The sequence below is a fragment of the Phaenicophaeus curvirostris genome, chromosome 1, assembly GCF_032191515.1.
Source record: "Phaenicophaeus curvirostris isolate KB17595 chromosome 1, BPBGC_Pcur_1.0, whole genome shotgun sequence".
NCBI classification, from domain to species: Eukaryota; Metazoa; Chordata; class Aves; order Cuculiformes; family Cuculidae; genus Phaenicophaeus; species Phaenicophaeus curvirostris.
Window position 1 is genome coordinate 186,909,293 of NC_091392.1, and position 20,477 is coordinate 186,929,769.

The following is a 20,477-nucleotide window of genomic DNA, read 5'->3' on the forward strand; positions in this document are numbered from 1 at the left end:
TGGGTACTATCATGCTCCTAAGAACTTCAGCTGGATTCTGCAATTGGGTATTAGTTGCACGCATGTGGGTATTCCCATTCCTTTTGATGGGATGACTCCTAAGGAAGTGCTCATAAGCAAGAGTAAAACCCTGAGCTGCATTTGAACTGAGTGGCCCATGTTTTGAAGAGCACAGAGAGGTGATGACCCTATTAAGAAATCACTTGCATTTTCTTTCTAGTTCAGGAGTGTCCTCTACAAAATACATGTTTGCTGAATGTGTTTGAATCAGGAGGAAACTATATTTGATGCTAAGACCCACAAAGAGTCGGTTATGTTTAACAGGCCTTAAAACATGCAAATCCAACAATGACTGAAACAATTACTTCATGATGGATAACTTTATTGCCCACAGATGGCACTTTAAACCCAGAAGGTCAGATTCTTTGTATACACTGAAGCTGCAAAGATAAACTGATCCTTCTCCTTAACCTCTCATTGTGCAGGTGAAAAAAGATTTATCAACATGGTCAGGATAACTGAAGTGGTTGGAAGAGAGTCACTCAGCTTCAAATTTTGGAAAAATATTAAAACTAAAAGGCCACCAAACCTGTTAACTTCAAGGAAATTTCTACCAACTTTTAATATTGTTTGTTTGGTTGGTTTTTTAACTAAGGCATAAAGCTAGCTTTTGGATTTACTTTCTTTAGTCAAAGGTAGCAGAAACTCACAGTATATAAAAGAAAATTTAAAAGTAAAAGCTGAATAAATCAGAATGGGGCTCATCATCCAGAATGTGGTCCCAGATTTAAGTTTGGAAGTTCTATCCTTCTAAGAGAAATGGAGGTTTAACTAAAATTGGTGGAAGGTTGATCAAGTGCGTGGTTACTCAAATGTCTGTAGAACTGAACTCACACATCATATGGGAAAAAAAAATTGTATCTTTATTTATTTATTTAAATTACTTGTAATCAGTGCCTTGTCCTACAAGGAGCAGAGAGTTGGACTCGATGATTCTTATGGGCCCATTCCAACTTTGAGATATTCTATGATTCTGTCAAATTTGTGTTTACTTCATTCAGGAAGAGCATTGCCTTTTTTTCAAGGCAGAAAATAAAGAAAATGTATTCTTCTCTTCTTTTGCAAATTACAGATTATACCCTCTGCTGTCTTAAAAAACTGTTTCTCCTTCCTTTATTTTAGACAGAGTGGTTAACTTTTGCAATCTAAATTAATGTTTGCTCATTAATTAAGCAGCCCTTTGGACTGACTTTCACATGCATCTAATAAGCCTTCTGAAACAAATAGAATGTGCAAAAAAAGTCACCTCTTTCCCTATGGGAGGAGATTCCTCAGTTATCAGGATTAATTAGTTCTCTTGTTGTCACATGAAAAGAAGCTGCACCCCCCCCATGTAGGTCAGTGTGAGGGTAGGCTGCTGACGGTCGCTTGGTGACAGGCACAATGATGAGTGAACGTGTCCTGTTGAGCCATGACCCTTCAGAAAAGACAGTGTCAAGTAAAATGCCCACAGAAGGTACATAGAAGGTATAATTTGCTCCCAAATATTGACAGTAGGAATTTCCCTGCTATTCTCCTTCCTTTTTCTTTTCTGGTAAACATGTCAAACTCTATTGCATTTGTACTCCGCAACAGTTTTTGAAGCATTTAAAAATGTAAAGAAGCTAATGACCCATGAAGAGATAGGATGTCAAATAAAGCTATTTTTCTTGAAGGCTTAGCATCTTGCTGGTAAAAGCATTGTCTCACACACTTGTAAAAGTGATAATATTGGTTTGAAATAAGATCTTTTACTTCAGCTTTTTGTCAGTGAAAAACCAAATGAATGAAGATACAACAAATCTGATGCATCATGCCAAATACACTGGTGTTAGGTCTTGAATATCAGTATGATTAACTACTGGAATTAAGTGTCTAAAATGCACTTGAAATCGGTGATGAAACTCTGACTTTTATCAATGGGAACAAAGTCAAACAAACACTTAAGATCCCACCCACAAGATTTACAAATTCTGTGATGTCTTTTAGATGTACATCATGTGTGTAAAAGGGCAAAAGCTTGAATATATTGTCAGTATATCTGGGGTTTTTTTGCCAGCAGGATGTGGTGAAAAGATCTGGGCTTTTTTTTTTTTTCTTTTTCATTTCATTTCATTTTAACATCTCCGAGGCAGATCTTCTGCCATACAGGCTTCCAGATTGTCTTGGTTTTGTATGCTTAATTTAAGATAGATCTTGAGATGCTTATATCACCGTAGAGTTATCAAGAGATAAGTTTATAACATTTATAATGGTTTCTTGCACTTCACCTTTGGCAGACTTCGAAAGCAACAGCAGCCCGCATTCCCAGGGCTAGTCTCCTGGTCGTGGCACGGGTCAGGCATGGTCATGGTGCTCCATGGCTGGCTTTGCTCCTGGGCAGGATGTTGGTGCTGGTGCTCATGCTGAGCAAAGCAGAGTGCTCAGCACTGAGTCAGGACCAGGCACTTCAGACTTTCTCTCTTGCTTTGCTTTCTGTCACTCACATGGATTTTCCATCTTTCCATGAGGTTTACACTAGAAGCAACTAGGTTGAGTGTTGCAACTCTAGCAGCTGGGCTTTCATCCCATTGGGTTCCTCTGGCAGATCATTACTGATGCTTTTTTTCATATATATTGAACTGTTTATAAATAGCTCCTTTTCTAGAGGCTGAAATAAGGAGCAGTTCAGGGAAGCTTGAGGCCAGGTTCGCTCTTGAAGCAAAGAACTGGAGTCGTAAAGATAAACTGCCTACTTGGGAGAACATCTGAGCCTCCAGTTCTGGCATGACAAGAGGGATATGGATGAAATGCAGGAACACAATATTTTCATGAAACTGTCAGATTGATTAGTTGGAGGACATTTACGAATCCTCTAGTCAAAGCGCCTGGTTTGCTCTTCACAGACGTTGCCTGAGCTCTTGTAATGTCTTATCTCAAATTCTCAGTGTTTGGCTTCAGGGACATTATTTCCGAACTGTACATCAGAAGACTTTACAGACTGTAAGCATCTATGGGAGACTATCCCATAAAAGCACAGTGTGCTGTTTGACAGACCCAGCATTTCAGAGTTGAGATCCTTAAATGGCAGGTGAGAAAAATGTATGGTTAAAAAATATCACTTAACAAATTGATTCGTGAAAAATCTGCTGCATTTTTTTCTCCCCTCTTAACATCTGGGAGAGCATTTCTAGTTCAAAATCTGATTGTCTGGTTAAACAGCAGAGGAAGTCTGTGTATTTGTACAATATCACCATTCAAATTTCTGGTAATGTTTGTAGTACAATTCAGAGGACCTCTTTATTCCAAAAACGTGTTATGCCCTTGCTTGAAGCTTGTTTAGGTGAGCTTGTTTAGTTTAGGTCTATGTTTAAGTGAACTCTTTAAAAAAATATTTTGAATAGTGATGTATGTTAGTATATGCAGGAAAACCACTGGAGCCACAGCTTAAATAAGATATACAGGGCTAAAAAAGAAAAATGCAGATCAATGTAACTAACTTAGATACCAGAGATTAGTTAAAAGGTAGTTAATGACTACACTGTACATTTCCTATATTGTTAAAGAAGAAAAACGGGTCTCTGAAGACCTCCGGCAAACAGTTTTGAAGAACTGATCAATTATTTGCTTCTTTTCTTGGATTGTAGTATTCTCAGAAGGTGACTTAGGACTCGTCTCCACTAATGTTACTGGGAATTTGTAGGAAATACAAATGAAGCACAGCTGGCTCCTCAAAAAAAAAAAGCCCCTCAAAACTGCAGATGAGAGCAGTGCCTTTTTATCTTTTGTGCAAAATCCTTGTACTTTTATAATCTCTCTCCACAAGTGGAGACTTGGTTTCCAGGCCTTTCTCAGACTGAAGTTGTTTAAGTCCACACTTTGGAACATTGTTCAAGCCTCTAATCTGAGGCTGCATCTGCTGCTGGGTGAAAACTATTGAATTTAGAGCAGCCATTGTCTTTGGAGTGTTTATACAGTCAAAATTTACTTGCCAATCTCGGCTGGAGTAGGTGTCCGAATGTTCCTCCTGTAGTCAACGAAGGAGGGAGACCTTTCCAATGGATGATCCATAGCAGCCAAATAAGGTTCACTTTCTATTTCTGCTGTGTTTGGTGCGTGCAGCTGTTCATAGTTGGCCATGGCAGGGACCTCTTGGAAGGGCTTAAAATAGTTAAAATTGTACTTAACTGTGTTCTAGTTGAAAATCTGCCATTATCCTTGTTTAGGTGATGCTGCTGCTCTCATATGTTGAAACCTAAATACTTTCTCTTGGAGTGAAGTGATCTGGGGTACTCTCTGCTCCTCTCTCACAACAGTGAAATCTTCATCAATTGCATTCAGGTCCAGATTTAGACTTAAGCATTTTTTCAAATTTAACTGTTTCAAAATATTTGCCTGTTTTGTTCCTTCACTTTGCTGTCAGTGTGAGGGCAATGAGATGGATCAAGGACTGTTTCTTCTCCAAGAGGTGCATTTTTGTCTGCTTGCCATGAAGCATTTGTGGCCATAGCCTGTTATTGGGCAAAGATAAAACATTATGTCTTTCCAGCACTTACTGTCTTGTTGAGAGGGAAGGTTTGGTGTTTCTCTAGTCTTCTGACCATAAAGCTTTTTGATGGACTTCATAAAAATTGCCTTCATATGGCCTTTGAGAAGCCTACCTGGATGTTTTCAAATGTCATAAGCCACCTCAAGTTTTACCCCTACCACAACGTTCTGGCCATGTCGGCATGCTTGCTTTCTCAACAAGCAGCAGATCTGTTCTGAAGGGCACCTTGAACTTATTCTCCAAATATCACTTCACTAGTAAGAAGCTTGCAGCTAGTGAGGGACTGTAGGTAATGGTGCTGTGACCTTCAGTCAGGAAGGGAAGATCCTTAATCCCCTTTCCCTCCTTCCAGAGAAGTTCCAGCTTTGCAGCAAGTTGTTTGAGTGAGAATTCGATATCTTAAGGGTCAATATGTGGCTCTTTCAATGGAAGTGGCCGACTTTTGCCCTTCATGTTGAAAAGGTGGTGGTTCCTAAGGAAATCCATGGTGGTGTTTCCTAAGGAAATGCAGCCAGCAGTGCTTGAGGGCACATTTCCTTGGTTAGATGTGTAGCTGCAAGGTCCTGAACTTTCTTCACGGTATGCTAAGTGAACAATTTGAGAGAAAAGTCGTTGACTGAAAAATGCATAGCTTTCATTTCTACTTTCTTTCCTGAGTAACTCTCATGGAAGATCATGCAAGTCCTGAGTCAGGACAGCATGATTTTGCTCAGAGGAAAGAATATTTGTGGTAAGAGGGATATTCACTTTTCTTTGCTTTCCCCTTCCAGTATGACATCATAAGTGTGAGTAGACTGGGAACAGACTTATTTGTTATTGTTAATGTTTTTTTTTACTTTGTTTTTCTAGGATCTAGTTCAGGATCAAAATTAAAAGTTCCTGAGCTGAGCATAAATGGCGCACAGCACGTTGTTCAAGCAGGCCAGACATTAAATCTCACCTGCAGGTAACCAGCTGAGTTGGGTTCTTATAATTTGGCTGAGAGTTCATACACCTGACACTTTCTTTTTTTGTAACTGAAATTAGAAAAAAATGAAACCTTCTGTTGTGGGGAAAGGTGGGGAGTGAACTTCAATGGCAATTGTTTAATAGTTCTTTGTTGTTTCTGTTGTTGTTTTTGGAAAACAAGATAAAAGAGAACCCCAGAAATAGCCTGATATAATAAAAGAAAGCTTGGGAACTGGAGCTATATAATTGCAGCCCAACATAATTGTTTCTGCTTCCTTATCTGTATTTGCAGGGGGGAAATGGTTCATTCATGGTCTTTGCCTGAAACTCTAAGTAAGGATAGCAAAAGGCTGAAAGTAATTAAATATGCCTGTGGAAGGAATGGGAAGCAGTCCTGCAGCAGTCTGACCTTGAGCAGAACTCAAGCAAGTGACACTGGAAACTATAGCTGTAAATACCCAACAAGTCCAGCAAAAAAGAAGAAGGAATCTACAGTCTATGTATTTATTAATGGTAAGTTTACATATTTTTTAACACTTCTTGGTACTTGCACTTCAATACAGTGAAACTGATAAATAAGGCAGTCCAGCTGTGCCTACAGAGAGGGATTTGAATGATATTTTTAGCCTTGCAAAATGTCATGATAGTTTACCAATTAATGTGTAAAATCTGCTTTCTCAGAGCTTGCAAATACAAATGCTAGTGTTTTATCTGTTAGGAAAAAGATGAAGAAAGAAAAAGAGCCAGTCCAACCAGTCTGCTAGAGTAAATAGAACTCCACATGGAAGTAGACTAGAAGTAAATCTGTGAAATGGGTATCAGAGAAATCATGTCTTACAGAATCATATGGTGACCGATGAAAACCATATATCTGGTGCAATGTCCACTTCAAACTGTTTGTGTAAGACCATAGGTTTCTAGGCAGCTGAAAGATGCCAAAGCTGTCTGAATCCTGATCACTGAATTATCTCATGGTGTAGAAAATTACTATTTGCCTGTTAAGTCACATTCAAAAATGTGCTCTGTAGTCCACATTACACAGATTGTAAAAATGTAGAGTAAATTAAATCAAACTAAACACAGAGTTGTGTTTAGCAAATAAGTATTGTGTAATGTATGAGAAATGCTGGAATTAGGTCAGTTAGGCTATAACAGCAATTGCTTTCTGATCCTGTTTTCTTCCAGGATATTCATCAGTCACTTCTCAGATCAGTTGAATCCAAGAGACACAATAATAAAAGAAGAAATTATAAACACTTTAGGGATTTAAATTTATATTTTAGCTTTTCTTGATTTTTACAGTATAAAATTAATAGATTACTGTAAGGTATCAGGATTCAGAGATTTTGAAAGCCCGTATTACAGAGAATGTGCAACTGGAAGTTTTCCAGATTATGCGTCTGCTGCTTCTAATGAGTTCACATTGGAGTGAATTAGCCTTTGTTTTCATTTTGACGTGAAGAGTGGGACTAGTGCTGTGAAAAAGCAGAATGAAGTGGACCTCTTACTACAGTAACAGAAAACAAGATAGCTCTCTCCAGTATTGTGCATTGAGAATTCTTGAATGCTGCTCATCCTCCTTTCCATTATCTAAAATATACTGGAGAGTGTTTTACTCACCCAACTATGTGCTGGGTATACAATGACAGATGCATCCATGGAAGCATAAGCATAATGATTAACAGTTCCTGCTGCCTAGGAAAACTAACAATTTTCTTGGATGACTTTTGCAAGTTTGTCATCACAGGACCTTCTTGAAACTCCCATTTTGGATGCCATCTCTAGCTGAGATCTACCCACAATCCTCTCTATTCACCACACGAGAAGAGCAAGAATGGTTGTGACTTGGGCTGAGAACCTCTCTGCTAAACACACTTACAAAATAAGAAATTCCTTTATGTTCTCTTAGTCTTTTTCATGTTTGAAGTGTTATTTTTTTCTGAATCCTGAACTTTTACAAATGGAAGACACAAGCAATCTTTCAAATTCTTCACTGCTTCCCAAGTCGTATAATATGTACCTTGCTTGCTTCTGAAAGAGATCCTCCATTAGGTATATGTGAACCAAAGTCATCTGCTTAATTCACATGATGACGGAAGAGAAATATATCATTGGAGAAATAGTTTTTTGAATAGCCTCCCCATCTCTCCACCCTCCAATAATCAGATAAAGAAGACTACTTGAGTGTCTTGGGTTCTCTGTTTTTTTCAAGGACGTTCAGTCATTAAATGTTGATATCACTGTTGGAGATGGGATTAGATTACATTTCTTCTCCTACTTTATTTGCCAAACATCAGGAAAATGTTTAAGGGACAAACCTGTATCAAGCTTAGACTTCTTTGGCATCTTAATTTTCTGAATTTGGCAATACTTTTCACTGAAAACCAATTTCTAAACACTTAAGCGTTGACTGTGTCCTAATAAGTACATATGAGAATTAGGACAAACTACTGATAACGAAGGAGGCTGCAAGGTAGCTGCTCATTTGATACCAGTTTGAAGCGTCAGTCTGCCCTAAAGTAGGGAAAGGTATATTAGTCCCCAAAAAACTTACATTTTCAAGAAAAATTATTGAGTAAGTTGAAAAGAAACAAGAAACCCAGTAGCAAAACTGATCACTGTAGTCATAGCATTTTGAAAGCACATACTTAAGGAATCTCTTAATATGAATCACTGTTTCTGTGAACATGCATGAAATTAAATTGTCTGGCTCAATTGAAGGTGAGATTGGGATAATAAAATCCTCAGTCAAGACTACCTTTCTCAAGTTTAGTTTTATTTGAAATTAATTTGTGGGTGCTTAGGGAATAAACATTTGTAAAATCTGGGTCTCTTCTAGTTTTGTATTGTTTCCTGTGGCAGGACGTCGTGTCAATCCATTTCCCATATTAGCTTCATGTGGATCACTGAGGTGCCTGTTTCCCATGTCTTAGCATGGTGCACACGAGAACAAATAGTTGCTATTTACAAACACAAAATCTGAATCAGGAAAGTTGATATTGTTTGTACAGGAAGTCATCACTCATTGTTTTCAAAATGTTATTCATTTCCGTAATTACAGTGATACTGTATATGAACTCAATTTTTAAAAAAACTGATAAACCCACTAAGTCCTTTGGTTCAATAATGAGTGTAAGCTATGGCAGATCATCAGCTTCTATAGACAAATCCAAGATGCAAGATGATGAATAGGAGACTGCAAGTCCTATGAAACGTTTTTGAAATCCTGTGTGTAGGTGACCAAGAACAGGCAGGCTGGTGATTGTTGTTTTCAGAGCAAGTCCTGACACCACCCGTTTTTCAGCTGGAGAGGTCACTACTGAGTTGCAGAGGGGAGTGAACGAGCAGTGTGTGCAGCAGCAACTCTTGACCACACACAGCTCAGGAATTGAGACATCAAGTGAGGGAATTGAATTCTTCTAAGAGCCTTGGACTTTGCTCTAAGAAAATTGATGGCCTGACTTCCACCATGAGCCATAGGGAAAACTCTGAAATGAAGCAAAGCCTGTTTGCCAACTTCTCTGCTGTCTTGGACAAAAAGCTGCTCCAATCTTCGCTTCGTTACACAACTGCAGCATAGTAGTAAAATGGAAAGATTTGTAATGAACACTCACTGTGTACATTGGAGTGGAGCATGGGGAATTTTCTGCTTGAAAGAAAGATAGTTATGGAATAAAGACATTTAAGAAAAATCAAATTATCAGCAAGCTGTTTTGAAACCTATGTAGATTTCCCTGGAGATGGTGTTAAAGTCTTTTATTTCTGCCTGCCTTCAGTCTGGTATCTCCAAGAGACTATTTTCCAGTTGCTGGAACTCATTCACATTCGTCAAAAATGTGCAGTTCTCTTCATTCTCTGCTTTTATAGTCTCTTGCTTTTGATCAATGGTTCCCATGGTATAACAGAGGAAAAGCATCTAAGTTCAATCACATTGATATATCAAGTTTAGGTTTTTGCAAGAATTTAAACAAACTTTGGTTCAAGTTGAAGAGTTGCTACTTCCTGTGATGAAAACAGCTTTCAGCTACTAACATGCAAGAATAATGTCTTAATTCTTCCACAACAGAGAATTCCTCTGTTTTATTGTACTTGGCTTTAGGGTATTAGTCCATTTCTTCATCAATGTTCTTCCTCTCCTTGACTCTCCTTACACTGCTGCTGTGCATGCCTTCTGACAACATACTTTTCCTTGCAAAATGAGACCTGTACTGGTATTTCAATCGAGCACCATTCAAAACGTTCTGTTTTAAAATCAGACCTCTAGGCTGAGTCAGCTGTCTATTCTCTTTCTGTACTTAACAAAGAGAATGGTACATAATCTCATACAAGTTCTCTTCTGGTACATCTTTCTCATCACTGACTTTACAAGGAATCTGGAGCTTAGAATAGATTTCTTGCTTTGAGATGATTTAAGTCAGATGAGACAAATCAGAGCTGGGTAATCAAAGGTAGGAGTCCTGAGAGTTCTTGTACTCACCAACGCCTAGAATGTCTAACATGTCTACTGGTTTTGGATATTTGGCTTGAGGTGTGTCTCAGCTTGGACAGCCCAAAATGAAGGCCTTTAGCGTTAGTGAATGGTTCAAAATGTAAGCCTTTGAAGTGCCAAAACATCTGAGGTTTTGAGTGCATTTTCAAACTCTAGAGTTGTATTCTGTGAGTGCTAAGCACATGGCATCTCCTTGGGAGGTCCACTTGTTGACAGATAGCTGGATCTGGCCCCAGAAGAGACGTGGAATAAAGATTTAGCTGGAATGGATTCTTGGCTCCTGTAACTCTAAAGATACTATGTGGCAGAGCAGGGAGGGCATCAGAAGAGTTCCCCAAAAGGATCACTTAAGGTTGCAAGCATCAAAGTAAAAATAATGCAACAAGTGGAAAAAGCAGAAAGACGAAACACCCTGAAAGCTAACAGAAAGGGAGAATTTCTTTTTCTTTTTTTTTATTCTTCTTGTTGAGAAATACTGTTCTGACTGAAGAACCTGCTGAGGCCTGGGAAGCTCTTCCTCACCTGTGCCTTTTTTTCTGTCTTTGCTTTTGGAACAGTTTTAATGTATGAGCACTAAGGTTTTGGCTTACACTGTCAGAGTAAATAATATGATAGCATGCCTTTTAAGAAAAGTAAACTAGTTGAAATTAAACTATGCTACAGCTGTATCAAGTATGTTGACACATTTTTAGTGTCTAATGATGTTCCTGTTACAAAACAGAGCCCACTAGGACGTGCTGATGTCAATCACCTATAATTACTGAGCTTTTGTCATTATATATTCATAGACTTTACGTTATAGTACACTGTGTTGAGTGGAAAATTTGTGGACACCTTGGCAGCATCAAAGATCAGACATTAAGCCCTCCAAGGCTGTTCTTCCTCAGCAAGGCTTGTACCTCCTAATGAAACAGAAATATAAGTCCATGGTAAACCAGCATGAGAGAAAATAGAAGTTCTGAAGTTCTGAAAAAGTTCCTAAAGTCAAATCACCTTTCTAGATATCACCTTCTGAACACAGTGATTGCTCTAGTGGGGATTTCCTGACTAATCTGGATAAGAGTACTTCTCCTTAAGAGTTTTACTTTTGTTTTATGTGTTATGGACCTACATCGATGATAACATAGCATAACAAGCCCCAAAGGAAAACAAACAAATCCTGCCTAAAAATCACTCTACAATTATGCTAGCAATGCTTTGTGGCTGAATGTGCTCTAGATATAAACTATTCCTCTTCTTTTTTTTTTTTCCCCTGGACTTCTGTGATGATTAATTTATATCTCAAGTCTTCCTTCAAGGCTTAGAAATAATTTTAATTTGAAGAGCATTATTTTACAGGCTAAGAGGAGACAAGAGTGCAAAAGCCCTTCTTGCAGATAAGTAATATGCTTCCAGACATGCAAAATGGAATTTTTTTCCCTTAAGGGACATAGACATCTACCTCGGAGCAGGTTGAGTGGGTGCCTTTCCTAGGGCATTATTCAACTTATCATGAAACAAATGTCTAAAACGAGTCTGATTAGTCTGATGGCAGAATTCCCCCTTTCTCCCCAGTGACAGCACTAACACTTTGGCCACCTAGCTCAGTGAGAAATGTCTACATTTTAGATATGTAAGTGCAATGACAGCTATTCTTGATGTGCAAAGTTCTCCTCAGATTACTTCTGAACAGCCCTACTAATTTAACTGGGATAAAAGTTAGTTAGGGTGAATCCTTACAATGGAAAGTGGAATTTGTTGATTGGTGCTTTAACTTAATGAGGTTTGCATGTCTGTACTTTAGTGAAGACTTTGGTCCTCTTCACATGCATGAGGGAAAACAGTGTTTTGTGAACGTGAGGAAACTGTTTTGACTCTTTTAACTGAAAATAAACTTATTGTCAAGCCAAGTGTAAGTAGGTATTTTAGACTAACTTCAGAGGATAAATTTTCAGAGATTTCAAGGAGCTCAGACTGCTACAGAGGCTATTTTGCTTGCAAATATATGTGTAAGTACTCTGACTTACATAGCTCAGATTATTAAAAACAAACCCAAGAACAGTAGCTGAAGCTTGTGGAAATAAAGAACCTCTCCATCTTTCCTGAATTTGGCATTTTAGTGTTGGCTAATTTAGTTGTTTGTGCAAACGCCATAAATAGCCCAGACCGGTTACTGATACCAGACATAATATTGCTTGTGTTAAGTTTCTTATCAAGTTTCTATCTGGCTGCCAACCAGCTTATTAAAGAGCTGCTATTTATGTTCTTTAACAATATAGCAAGTGACCTTTATAGATTTTGTGATTTCATGAATACTCTCTGTGGTTTCATGTTGATTGTAACTGAGAGATATTGTAAGGAACACAGTCCAACCAGCACACACTGTGATTAATTCCAGGCACAATTTAAAAATACACCAAACTGACTTGTAACCTTTAGTATATGCAAATATTCCGGTTGCCCATCTTTCATTTTGCTAACCTTGCAGGCAGCTCTGAAGCAAAGAAAATCCTGAACAAAAATACAAAAAACAAGGTCAACCTTCTTAGATCTTCTATTACAAATCCAGTGGAGCTGAATGTGTAACTTGGATGTGGCCTTCAAGATAGGTCAATCGTGATGTTCCTTTTATGTCTAGAGCCTTCTGAACATGAAAGTCAGTGAAACTGGCCTAGAAGACCACTGACAGGAGGTTAGGTCATCCTGGATGTGCTGCCAGCAAGCTCTTCAGGGAAGGTTCACGTTTACCTTCCCTCAGGAAGGAATTGCGAGGAAATATAGTAGCAGCCACTGGCAATATCTAGAGCTCTGATGAGGAGAAAAGAGGAAAAAAGAAGCAAAGAATGCTATTATTTGGGGAACAGAAGGATTCCATGTCATTGGTACACCCTGCCAATGTGACGTACCTTGCCTTGGTGCTGCTGTACGTTTGGCTTTGCCCGATCCATTCTGGAAGAACCTAGACCAGATTCTGTTCTTGAGGCACTGAGAGTATCCCCTTATGGCCATTAAGACAGAAGGAGAATAAAATCAAAGGGAATCAGGAAAAGCCTTCACACTCATTATGAAAACAAAACTGTGCTAGGAAACATGATGCGTATTTCTTTTAATCAAAAGCAGGAAGACATTTGGAGCACTTGGGGTCATTGATTGCCCTCTGGCCCATGGCGGAAGTCCCTGGTGATGTCAATGGGAGCTCTGCACGCGAATAGCGGGGGCATGGAGACGCCGTGGCGTACCACTGCGGGGACTGTACCAAGAAAGGCTGTGACTGAGCTGTAAAGCCTACCAAGACAAGCCGGGGCATTTAGTTGACTTTTATTCAGCACTTCATTGACTTCTCCAGGCGTGAATGTGTATTTCCATTGAAGAAGAAAAAACCAAGTGTGGTGTTCTGTGCTAATTTCCTGTCCTTACCTTTGGATAGACAGGAATCCTGTGAGGTCTGAACTGCACAGCCCCCATGGCCTCAATATTGGCATCAAACAGTGGTGACACTATGTCTGCAGACAGCACCGGTAGTCCCCAGAACAGCTCTTCCTCACACTTGTAATGATCTGGAGATTATGATACAGGAAACCACTTTGCAAAGCTTGTGGGTTTGGGGCAGGGGTTCTTAATTTTTTGACAAAGACAAATGAATCTTTGGGGAATAGTAAAACCATTTGTCTGGTGCTGTTAAGGGGCAGGTGACCTCTTCTGTGGCTGCAGCCCCTGGAAAACAAAAAAGGTTCTCTTCACCAATGCTACAAATAGGTTCATTCTTGGTCTTTCCTTGAATCGTATTGCAGAGGAAACGTCAGCCTAACAAGTCCTTAGGGTATGTTTTATTACATACGCATCCTTTATTACTCATAAGTTCCTTTTTCAATCTTGGTGGACATGTAACAGTTATTATTAAATAAAGCATTGTGGCAGTCTTTCATTTTAGGAAGTTTGTATAACAGTTTCATTAAACGTCTTCAGGAGAATTTTTTCGATATCCTAGGGTCCATTTGAAATACTCTACCCTAGGATTTTCCCCAATATACATTCAAGTAGAATTCACTTCTCTTCCTGTTTGATATCTCAAGCAAAAATATTATTGCATATAACCAGGAAAAAAGATCCTAAGGGCAGAACAGTTTTATTACACTGGGAAGTGCGCATCATACATGTGAAAGAGAAGTGAATTTGAGTGAATGTAAGTCAATGTGCAGAAGTCTAGGACCAGAGTACTTCAGTAAATTACAGCAATTTAAGGGGTCATTTAATTTAAGCAATTTGTAAAGGGTCAGTTCTTGGTAGCTTTACTCATTTCTTTTCCAATAAAGATTTCCATTGTTATTTCTAAGATTTTTGACTGAGTGAAAAGAAAAGGATTTGCCTGAAAAAACATTGGAGCTGTAGATAAGCACAGAATTAAGATCTGAAGGTTCCACTTTTTTAAGAGTTAAAAGCCAAACCTTATGTCAATTTCGAGCTAGTGTATCTGTACTGGTAGTCAAACCGCACCTCCAGATCTGAACACCTGCAAAGAAGATTTGAAGTCATTGCCTGTGGCTTGAGCCCCTCTTTGTTAAGTGGTCCCAACAATAGCAGCAGCAGCAGCAATGTTCCCTGTTCCCAGCGCAAGCTATTTATGACAATGCCCTTTGTTAAAGGGATTGTTCAAGGGACGGTAAATTACTCTGCCAAGCTTTAGTTATTGAGTTGAACTGAATGAACGTTTTCCTGGCATTTTTGTTACCTTGTCACTTACAAAAGAGACATGGAGGCATTGTGATAGTGGAAAGAAGGAGAATAATTAACTCTCACTGGTGTGTATTTTCAGAGTTGATTATACAGCCATACTTTTATGGTTGATTCTTTCTGCTGGGGAAGTTAATGTGAGTTTTTCCCATCAGTTTTCTTGCAGAGAGCAGGAACATGGCTTATGTAGGGGTCACTTGATAAGTGAATTTCAGCTTACTTCCCATAGAATTACTTCTTCTGGTGATAATAAAATAGAAATACCCTGAAATAAGAAATGCATATCTTAGCATTAGAGATGATGCTTTAATGGGAAAAATGTACTTTAACTGTCCTATGTTTTAAAGGAGATACTGCTATCGATATTGAAAGATAAATATATTTTCAAATATTTAATATTATTTTTTTCTGAACTTGTCTAGATAAAAGTAAACAGAATATTGATTTGAAGACTTTGTCTAGCTTTCATTATGAATAGACTTAGTCTGTTTTCAAGGCTGTATGCACCATTACAATTTCCGTACACTGTCTTAAGATTTCAGATACTAACCTTTTCTTTTTCTTCCCTTGCAGATACGGGCAATCCATTTGTAGAGATGCACAGTGATATACCTAAAATAATACACATGACTATAGGAAGAGAAATGATCATTCCATGCAGAGTCACAGCACCAAACATTGCTGTTACCTTAAAAAAGGTACCTCAGTCTAAGTATGCCCTGAAAGTGCTACTGTGGATGATAGGGTTTTTGGGGTTTGGGGGTTTGGTTTTGGATTTATTTATTTATTTATTTATTTACAGCTGTTGTAATGCTTTTGAAATATTTCAACGATTTACTATTTCTTAAACAAGGTTTCTGGGTGTCAGTATGTTTAGAAACATTTCAACCCTGGAGGTTTTGTGTTGTATCTCACAGAATCTCTTGCCCCGGATGTGAATTTTCTGAAGAAACTTAAACTTTTAGTACTGTTTTATTAAATCTTCACTGACAAAGGCTTCTTAAGCCCAGGAAGGTGTTTCTTGTTAGGAGAAGAGATTTCCTCTCACCTCTTCCCCTGCCCTTCCTCCCCTTTCCTCTTCTGTTCTCTGGAACATGTAGTAAGCGCGGTCCCTGGAGACTTGCTGGGGCTGTACAAGGATCTCTGCAAGCCTTTGCACTACCTCACTCCCACCAGTGACTTTGCTGCTTCCTTTTACATATGAATGCACTTATCAGACAAGGGATGGCTTCTCTTTGTAGGGAAGGTTGTGCAGAGATTGAGACACTGGGACCAGTTTTAGAAAATCTAGACATTTTTTGTGTTTTGGGAAAAGCATTTTTTCCTAGTTTCCTCGGGAGTTACATGGACATGACCTGACCTGTATGTATCTAGCAAAGTACCTGGTACTGAGACAGGATAGTGCTTCTTTTTTAAAAGTATTTTTATTGACTTAAAAATTATGTGGAGATGCAAGTGATGTTTTGTTTCTAATTGAAGGGAGTTCTATGCATAGTGACATAAGTGTCAATCATTGTTACAAGGAAAAGAAATTTGTCTTTTTAATAGAATAACATGCAATTGCAATAACAATACCACCATAAAATACAAGTCTTTGATTCCTCTTTGACTACAGTTTTTCATCAGTCACAGATTTGATCCTGTGTTTTAATTTGGCTTAGAGGTTTACAAATTCTATACAGTGCTGCTTTGCTAATGCAGATAATGATTTTGCATCTTGGTTCCCACCTGTTAAATTGCACAAAAGAAAGCAAAATTCAGAGAAAAGAAAGTAATCTGACCTAGGATATTACCTCATGTGTGTACACACGCACATATGCACAGTTGTTCTGCAAGAAGTGCACCACGAGTGGATGATGCACAAGAATCTGTGGCTATGGAATCAAAAATAAATGAGGCTCAACTTTCTGTAGGGTGGATGTTGGAAAGTAGGAACTTATTTGGACACTGTAATGTCACATCTGAAGTCTCAGCATATTAAATTCCTAACTGAGAAAATTCCTGCCGGGCTTCTCTCTTATTAAACAAAATACATTTCTTTTTCTCCTTATTTGGAGGACATTGAGACATATCTGCTCTGTTTTTTTGTATCAGTTTGCCTTTAGCTTGGGGTTGTGGTGTAAGACGCAAGTTTACACCATCAAAACCAGATGTAATACTCTGGAAAGGAGAAAGAGGAGGTGGAGCCAAGTCTTGAAAGAAAAGATTGGTTGCTTACATGTTTTGCATTCCAGGAAAAATAAATGTGTTCCTTAATTCATCCCAGAATTTCCTGAAGTATGTAAGCTACAATGCATTACATCATATCTTACTTTATTTGTCATCTGTGACACCCATGTATAAAGATTCCAGCAAGTTTTTGCTCACAGTAATTAAGAGATATGTTAAACGCATTTCACAGCTGCAGACTTACTTCTTTTGGAGAGCTGGCAAAAGCTATTCTGTGGTTTTCATTTAGCAATATAGGAAGAGGTTGATGTCCCCAGAATGAAGTCCTCTGGAGCTGGAAAGAAAACCTCAGCATTAGAGACATTAGATCCTGCATTCTATATTGCCAGGAAGTCAAAGCACGGAATATTTTTTGTAATCTCTCCCTTCTGAAAGGACTTGTCAGGACAGTTGCATAAGCACTGCCTCTAGCGTTTTGTTCCTGTGCAGTGCTACTTCTTATTTTTAGTGGACCCATGTGGGGGAGGTTTATTGTCCATCTTCAGCACTACAAAAAATTATTTTTTGTACTAAAACTGCATCTCTACCTCAGTCAACCTTTTGAGATACTGTGTTGCTCTAACTTCCAGGTTGAACATCTGTACAAATTGTATGTAACATAGGAGGAGTCTTACAAATCAAGAAGCTAATAAAACAAGGATGAGGAAACGGGGATGGAATCTTTCATTCCTGTTTCAAATTTAGCTTTCGAGTTTTGATATAACCTGTATGTGCAAGAGCTGATTGCCCTTTCTCTTCCTGATCATATAAAGACATGTGAAATCAATTGATAGTTTTGATCTAATGCTTAATTAGATGTCCAGATATTCCTGTATTGGATTTCAGGTCTTAAGTTTAAAAACACCTGGTGGATTTACTTGTTGGGTCCTAAGCTTCTGAGGGTCTTAAAAGTACCAGATTTTTAAAATGTGCCACATTAAAAGACGGGTGGATGAGGTACTCAGGGACACAGTTTAATGGTTGATAGGAATGGTTGGACTCAATGATCCTGGAGGTCTTTTCCAACCTGGTGATTCTGTGTATTTGTGTCTCAGTGGTAAAACCAGGATACTTAATTGCAAAGGTTCACCAAGACGAGCACTTTAGCTGCCAACTAGGAGCCAACAGAATAACAGACCAAGTGCTGAGGCTACTAGTAGTATCAATCTATTGTGTCATAAATTACATGCTGTTATAAATAATGAAATCTTGGAAACAAACAAAACATTTCACATTTTTCATTCAGATTTTTCCTCTGCTTTGTGATGAAAACGTGACTTGAAAAATCTGCATAATTGAATGTCATCCTTTCTACTTTGATTGGCATTTTTTAGGGTGTTTTTTTCCCATTCCTTTTTATTACACTGCTGTGATTAGAGAGTGACATGAAGATGATTTTTTTTTTAATGATGCATATTTAACACTTCCAGATTCCACGAGAAAGCTTATTTCCTGATGGTGAGACAATAATCTGGGACAGTATGAAAGGCTTCAGAATACCTAAGGCAACCTACAAATTCATAGGGCTCCTGAGCTGTGAGACAACCATCGGTGGACGCAAATATAGCACGAAGTACCTAACACATCGAGAAAGTAAGTAGTGTTCTCCACTCCCCATCATTCAGGAAGCACTCTGCCCTGGTGGTGTTACTCACTTTTCTTTCTCTTCATCGCATGCAGCCAACACAATTTTTGATGTTCAGTTAAGCACCCCGCGTCTTGTGAAGTTGCTGAAAGGAGACAGCCTGACAATTAACTGCACTGTCACGGCAGCCTGGAACACCAGAGTGCAGATGACGTGGACTTATCCTGGAGAGGTGAGAGCTGTGGTTGAAATGAAGAAATGAGGGGTTTCCCATAGATCATGCTGCACCTAACATCCCAGGAGGAATTCTGCCTTGAAAGGCTTGCCATGGTTCACATTCTATCATTCTGACTCTTGCTGACATGTCTTTAAAGGTTTCTTTTTTCTTTCTGTTGCTTAATTAAGTAAGTAAACATGTTTACACAAGGTACTCTGGTTATATTGCATAATTGTAAGTGAATGCTAGAGTTGTTTCATTCCTGTGAGCTTCTTTTCTACATAGAAAAATGGTAGAAATTTATCACCTAATCCCAGGCAGGGACTCTCTTGTGTCAAAAAACATTTTCAGTGAGGCTGTCTTTCTCAACACATACATTTCAAAGACTGGCAGACAGTAAGGTACCCAACTCAAGCTAGTTTAGAAAAGATATTTTGATCTAGCTAGCCAAAATCTCATTTGTTAAGTGTCACTTGAACAATCCTCTTGTTTTGACAACTTCAGGAATGATCTTGAATGTGCTTCTCCTCCCCCAACATTGGGAGCATCCTTATAAATGTTTGTCGCTTACAAAATAACTGCCAGGCAGTCTATGTAAAGCTGGTAAGAAATTTGACATTGGTTTAAGGTTTACAACTCCCATTCCTGTCATGTCAGTTTGATTTTTGCTGATCATTCAAGTCAAGATCATTTATTATGTCACTCACTGTGCCTAATGACAAGCTGAAATTATGATTACAGCATATAGAGAAGATTCATACAATTGTTTCTTGCATACTGCTGCCATTTTCCCTGGCATCTTTTCACCTCAGAAATAAACAACTTGGCAATAAGAAATGCTCCAAATGTTGCTCGTTATTGCTTTACCAAGACCTAGCCAGGCACCACACTTGTGAAATCCTGCTTTGTTTCCATTTGGATCATAACTGAAGGGCACTCAGTGTTCATAAGACACCAACAATGTCCTGAGTTAAATAAACTTAGAGGCCAAAGGCTGAGGAGGAGTTGCAGGAAATAACTCTTCAAACTCACATTATCTTCAGTTCCACCCTGCGATTCGCTTGCCAGATCTAGTCCCTTTTCCGTTTACAGCGTTTCCAGAGGTCTCCCCTTCTTGTGTTAATGCCCTCTTCTTTTATATATCTGCTGCCTATGGACACTGATTCCAGGCACCAAACTACACGCTAGTCTTCACACTGTGGCTTCAGGGATTTTTACAAGCAGTGCTGCACTAGAAGCAGTGAAAATCTGGGCATGTTGGTATGGCAAGCCATAGAGAAAGGATAATCTCATTTGGAAAGAGCTAATTTAGATGCTACTAGAACTTTGGTGAAGACAGGAATGAATTGCCATATAGCGTTACTTATAATTTTTACTGTTGACCCTCTGGTAATGTTAGGTGTCTATTGCATGTCTGTGCAGTACAGAGTGATCTGATTTTTTTTATTAAGGTATGGTGGAAGTACAGTAAAATAAAAATCTTAACAATCATTAAAACTCTTTCTTGTTCATTTTTGTTTTTATAGGCAAAGAAGAGAGGTTCTGTAACGCAGCGCATTGACCAGAAGAATGCAGAAGCCAATATTTTTTACAGTATCCTTGTTGTTGACAAAGTGCGTGATATTGATAAAGGCCAGTATACATGCCACGTGAAGAGTGGTCCATCAATCAAAGCTGTTAACACAACAGTCATTGTTTATGGTAAGGAATGCTGCAGTTTTGTAGAATACTGAATGTTCATGTACCAATTTCA

At 38.6% G+C, this 20,477-nt stretch overlaps 1 protein-coding gene across 1 annotated transcript in view; it reads left to right on the forward strand.

Annotated features, from left to right (window-relative positions):
• The window catches only part of FLT1 (fms related receptor tyrosine kinase 1), a 115,602-nt gene that overhangs the window by 10,770 nt on the left and 84,355 nt on the right, over window positions 1–20,477 (forward strand). Inside the window, exons 2-7 of the mRNA XM_069882886.1 lie at window positions 5,417–5,513; window positions 5,808–6,028; window positions 15,288–15,412; window positions 18,353–18,515; window positions 18,603–18,739; window positions 20,251–20,425. Of these exons, the coding sequence (XP_069738987.1) occupies window positions 5,417–5,513; window positions 5,808–6,028; window positions 15,288–15,412; window positions 18,353–18,515; window positions 18,603–18,739; window positions 20,251–20,425 (918 nt within the window). The remainder of the gene's footprint in view (window positions 1–5,416; window positions 5,514–5,807; window positions 6,029–15,287; window positions 15,413–18,352; window positions 18,516–18,602; window positions 18,740–20,250; window positions 20,426–20,477) is intronic.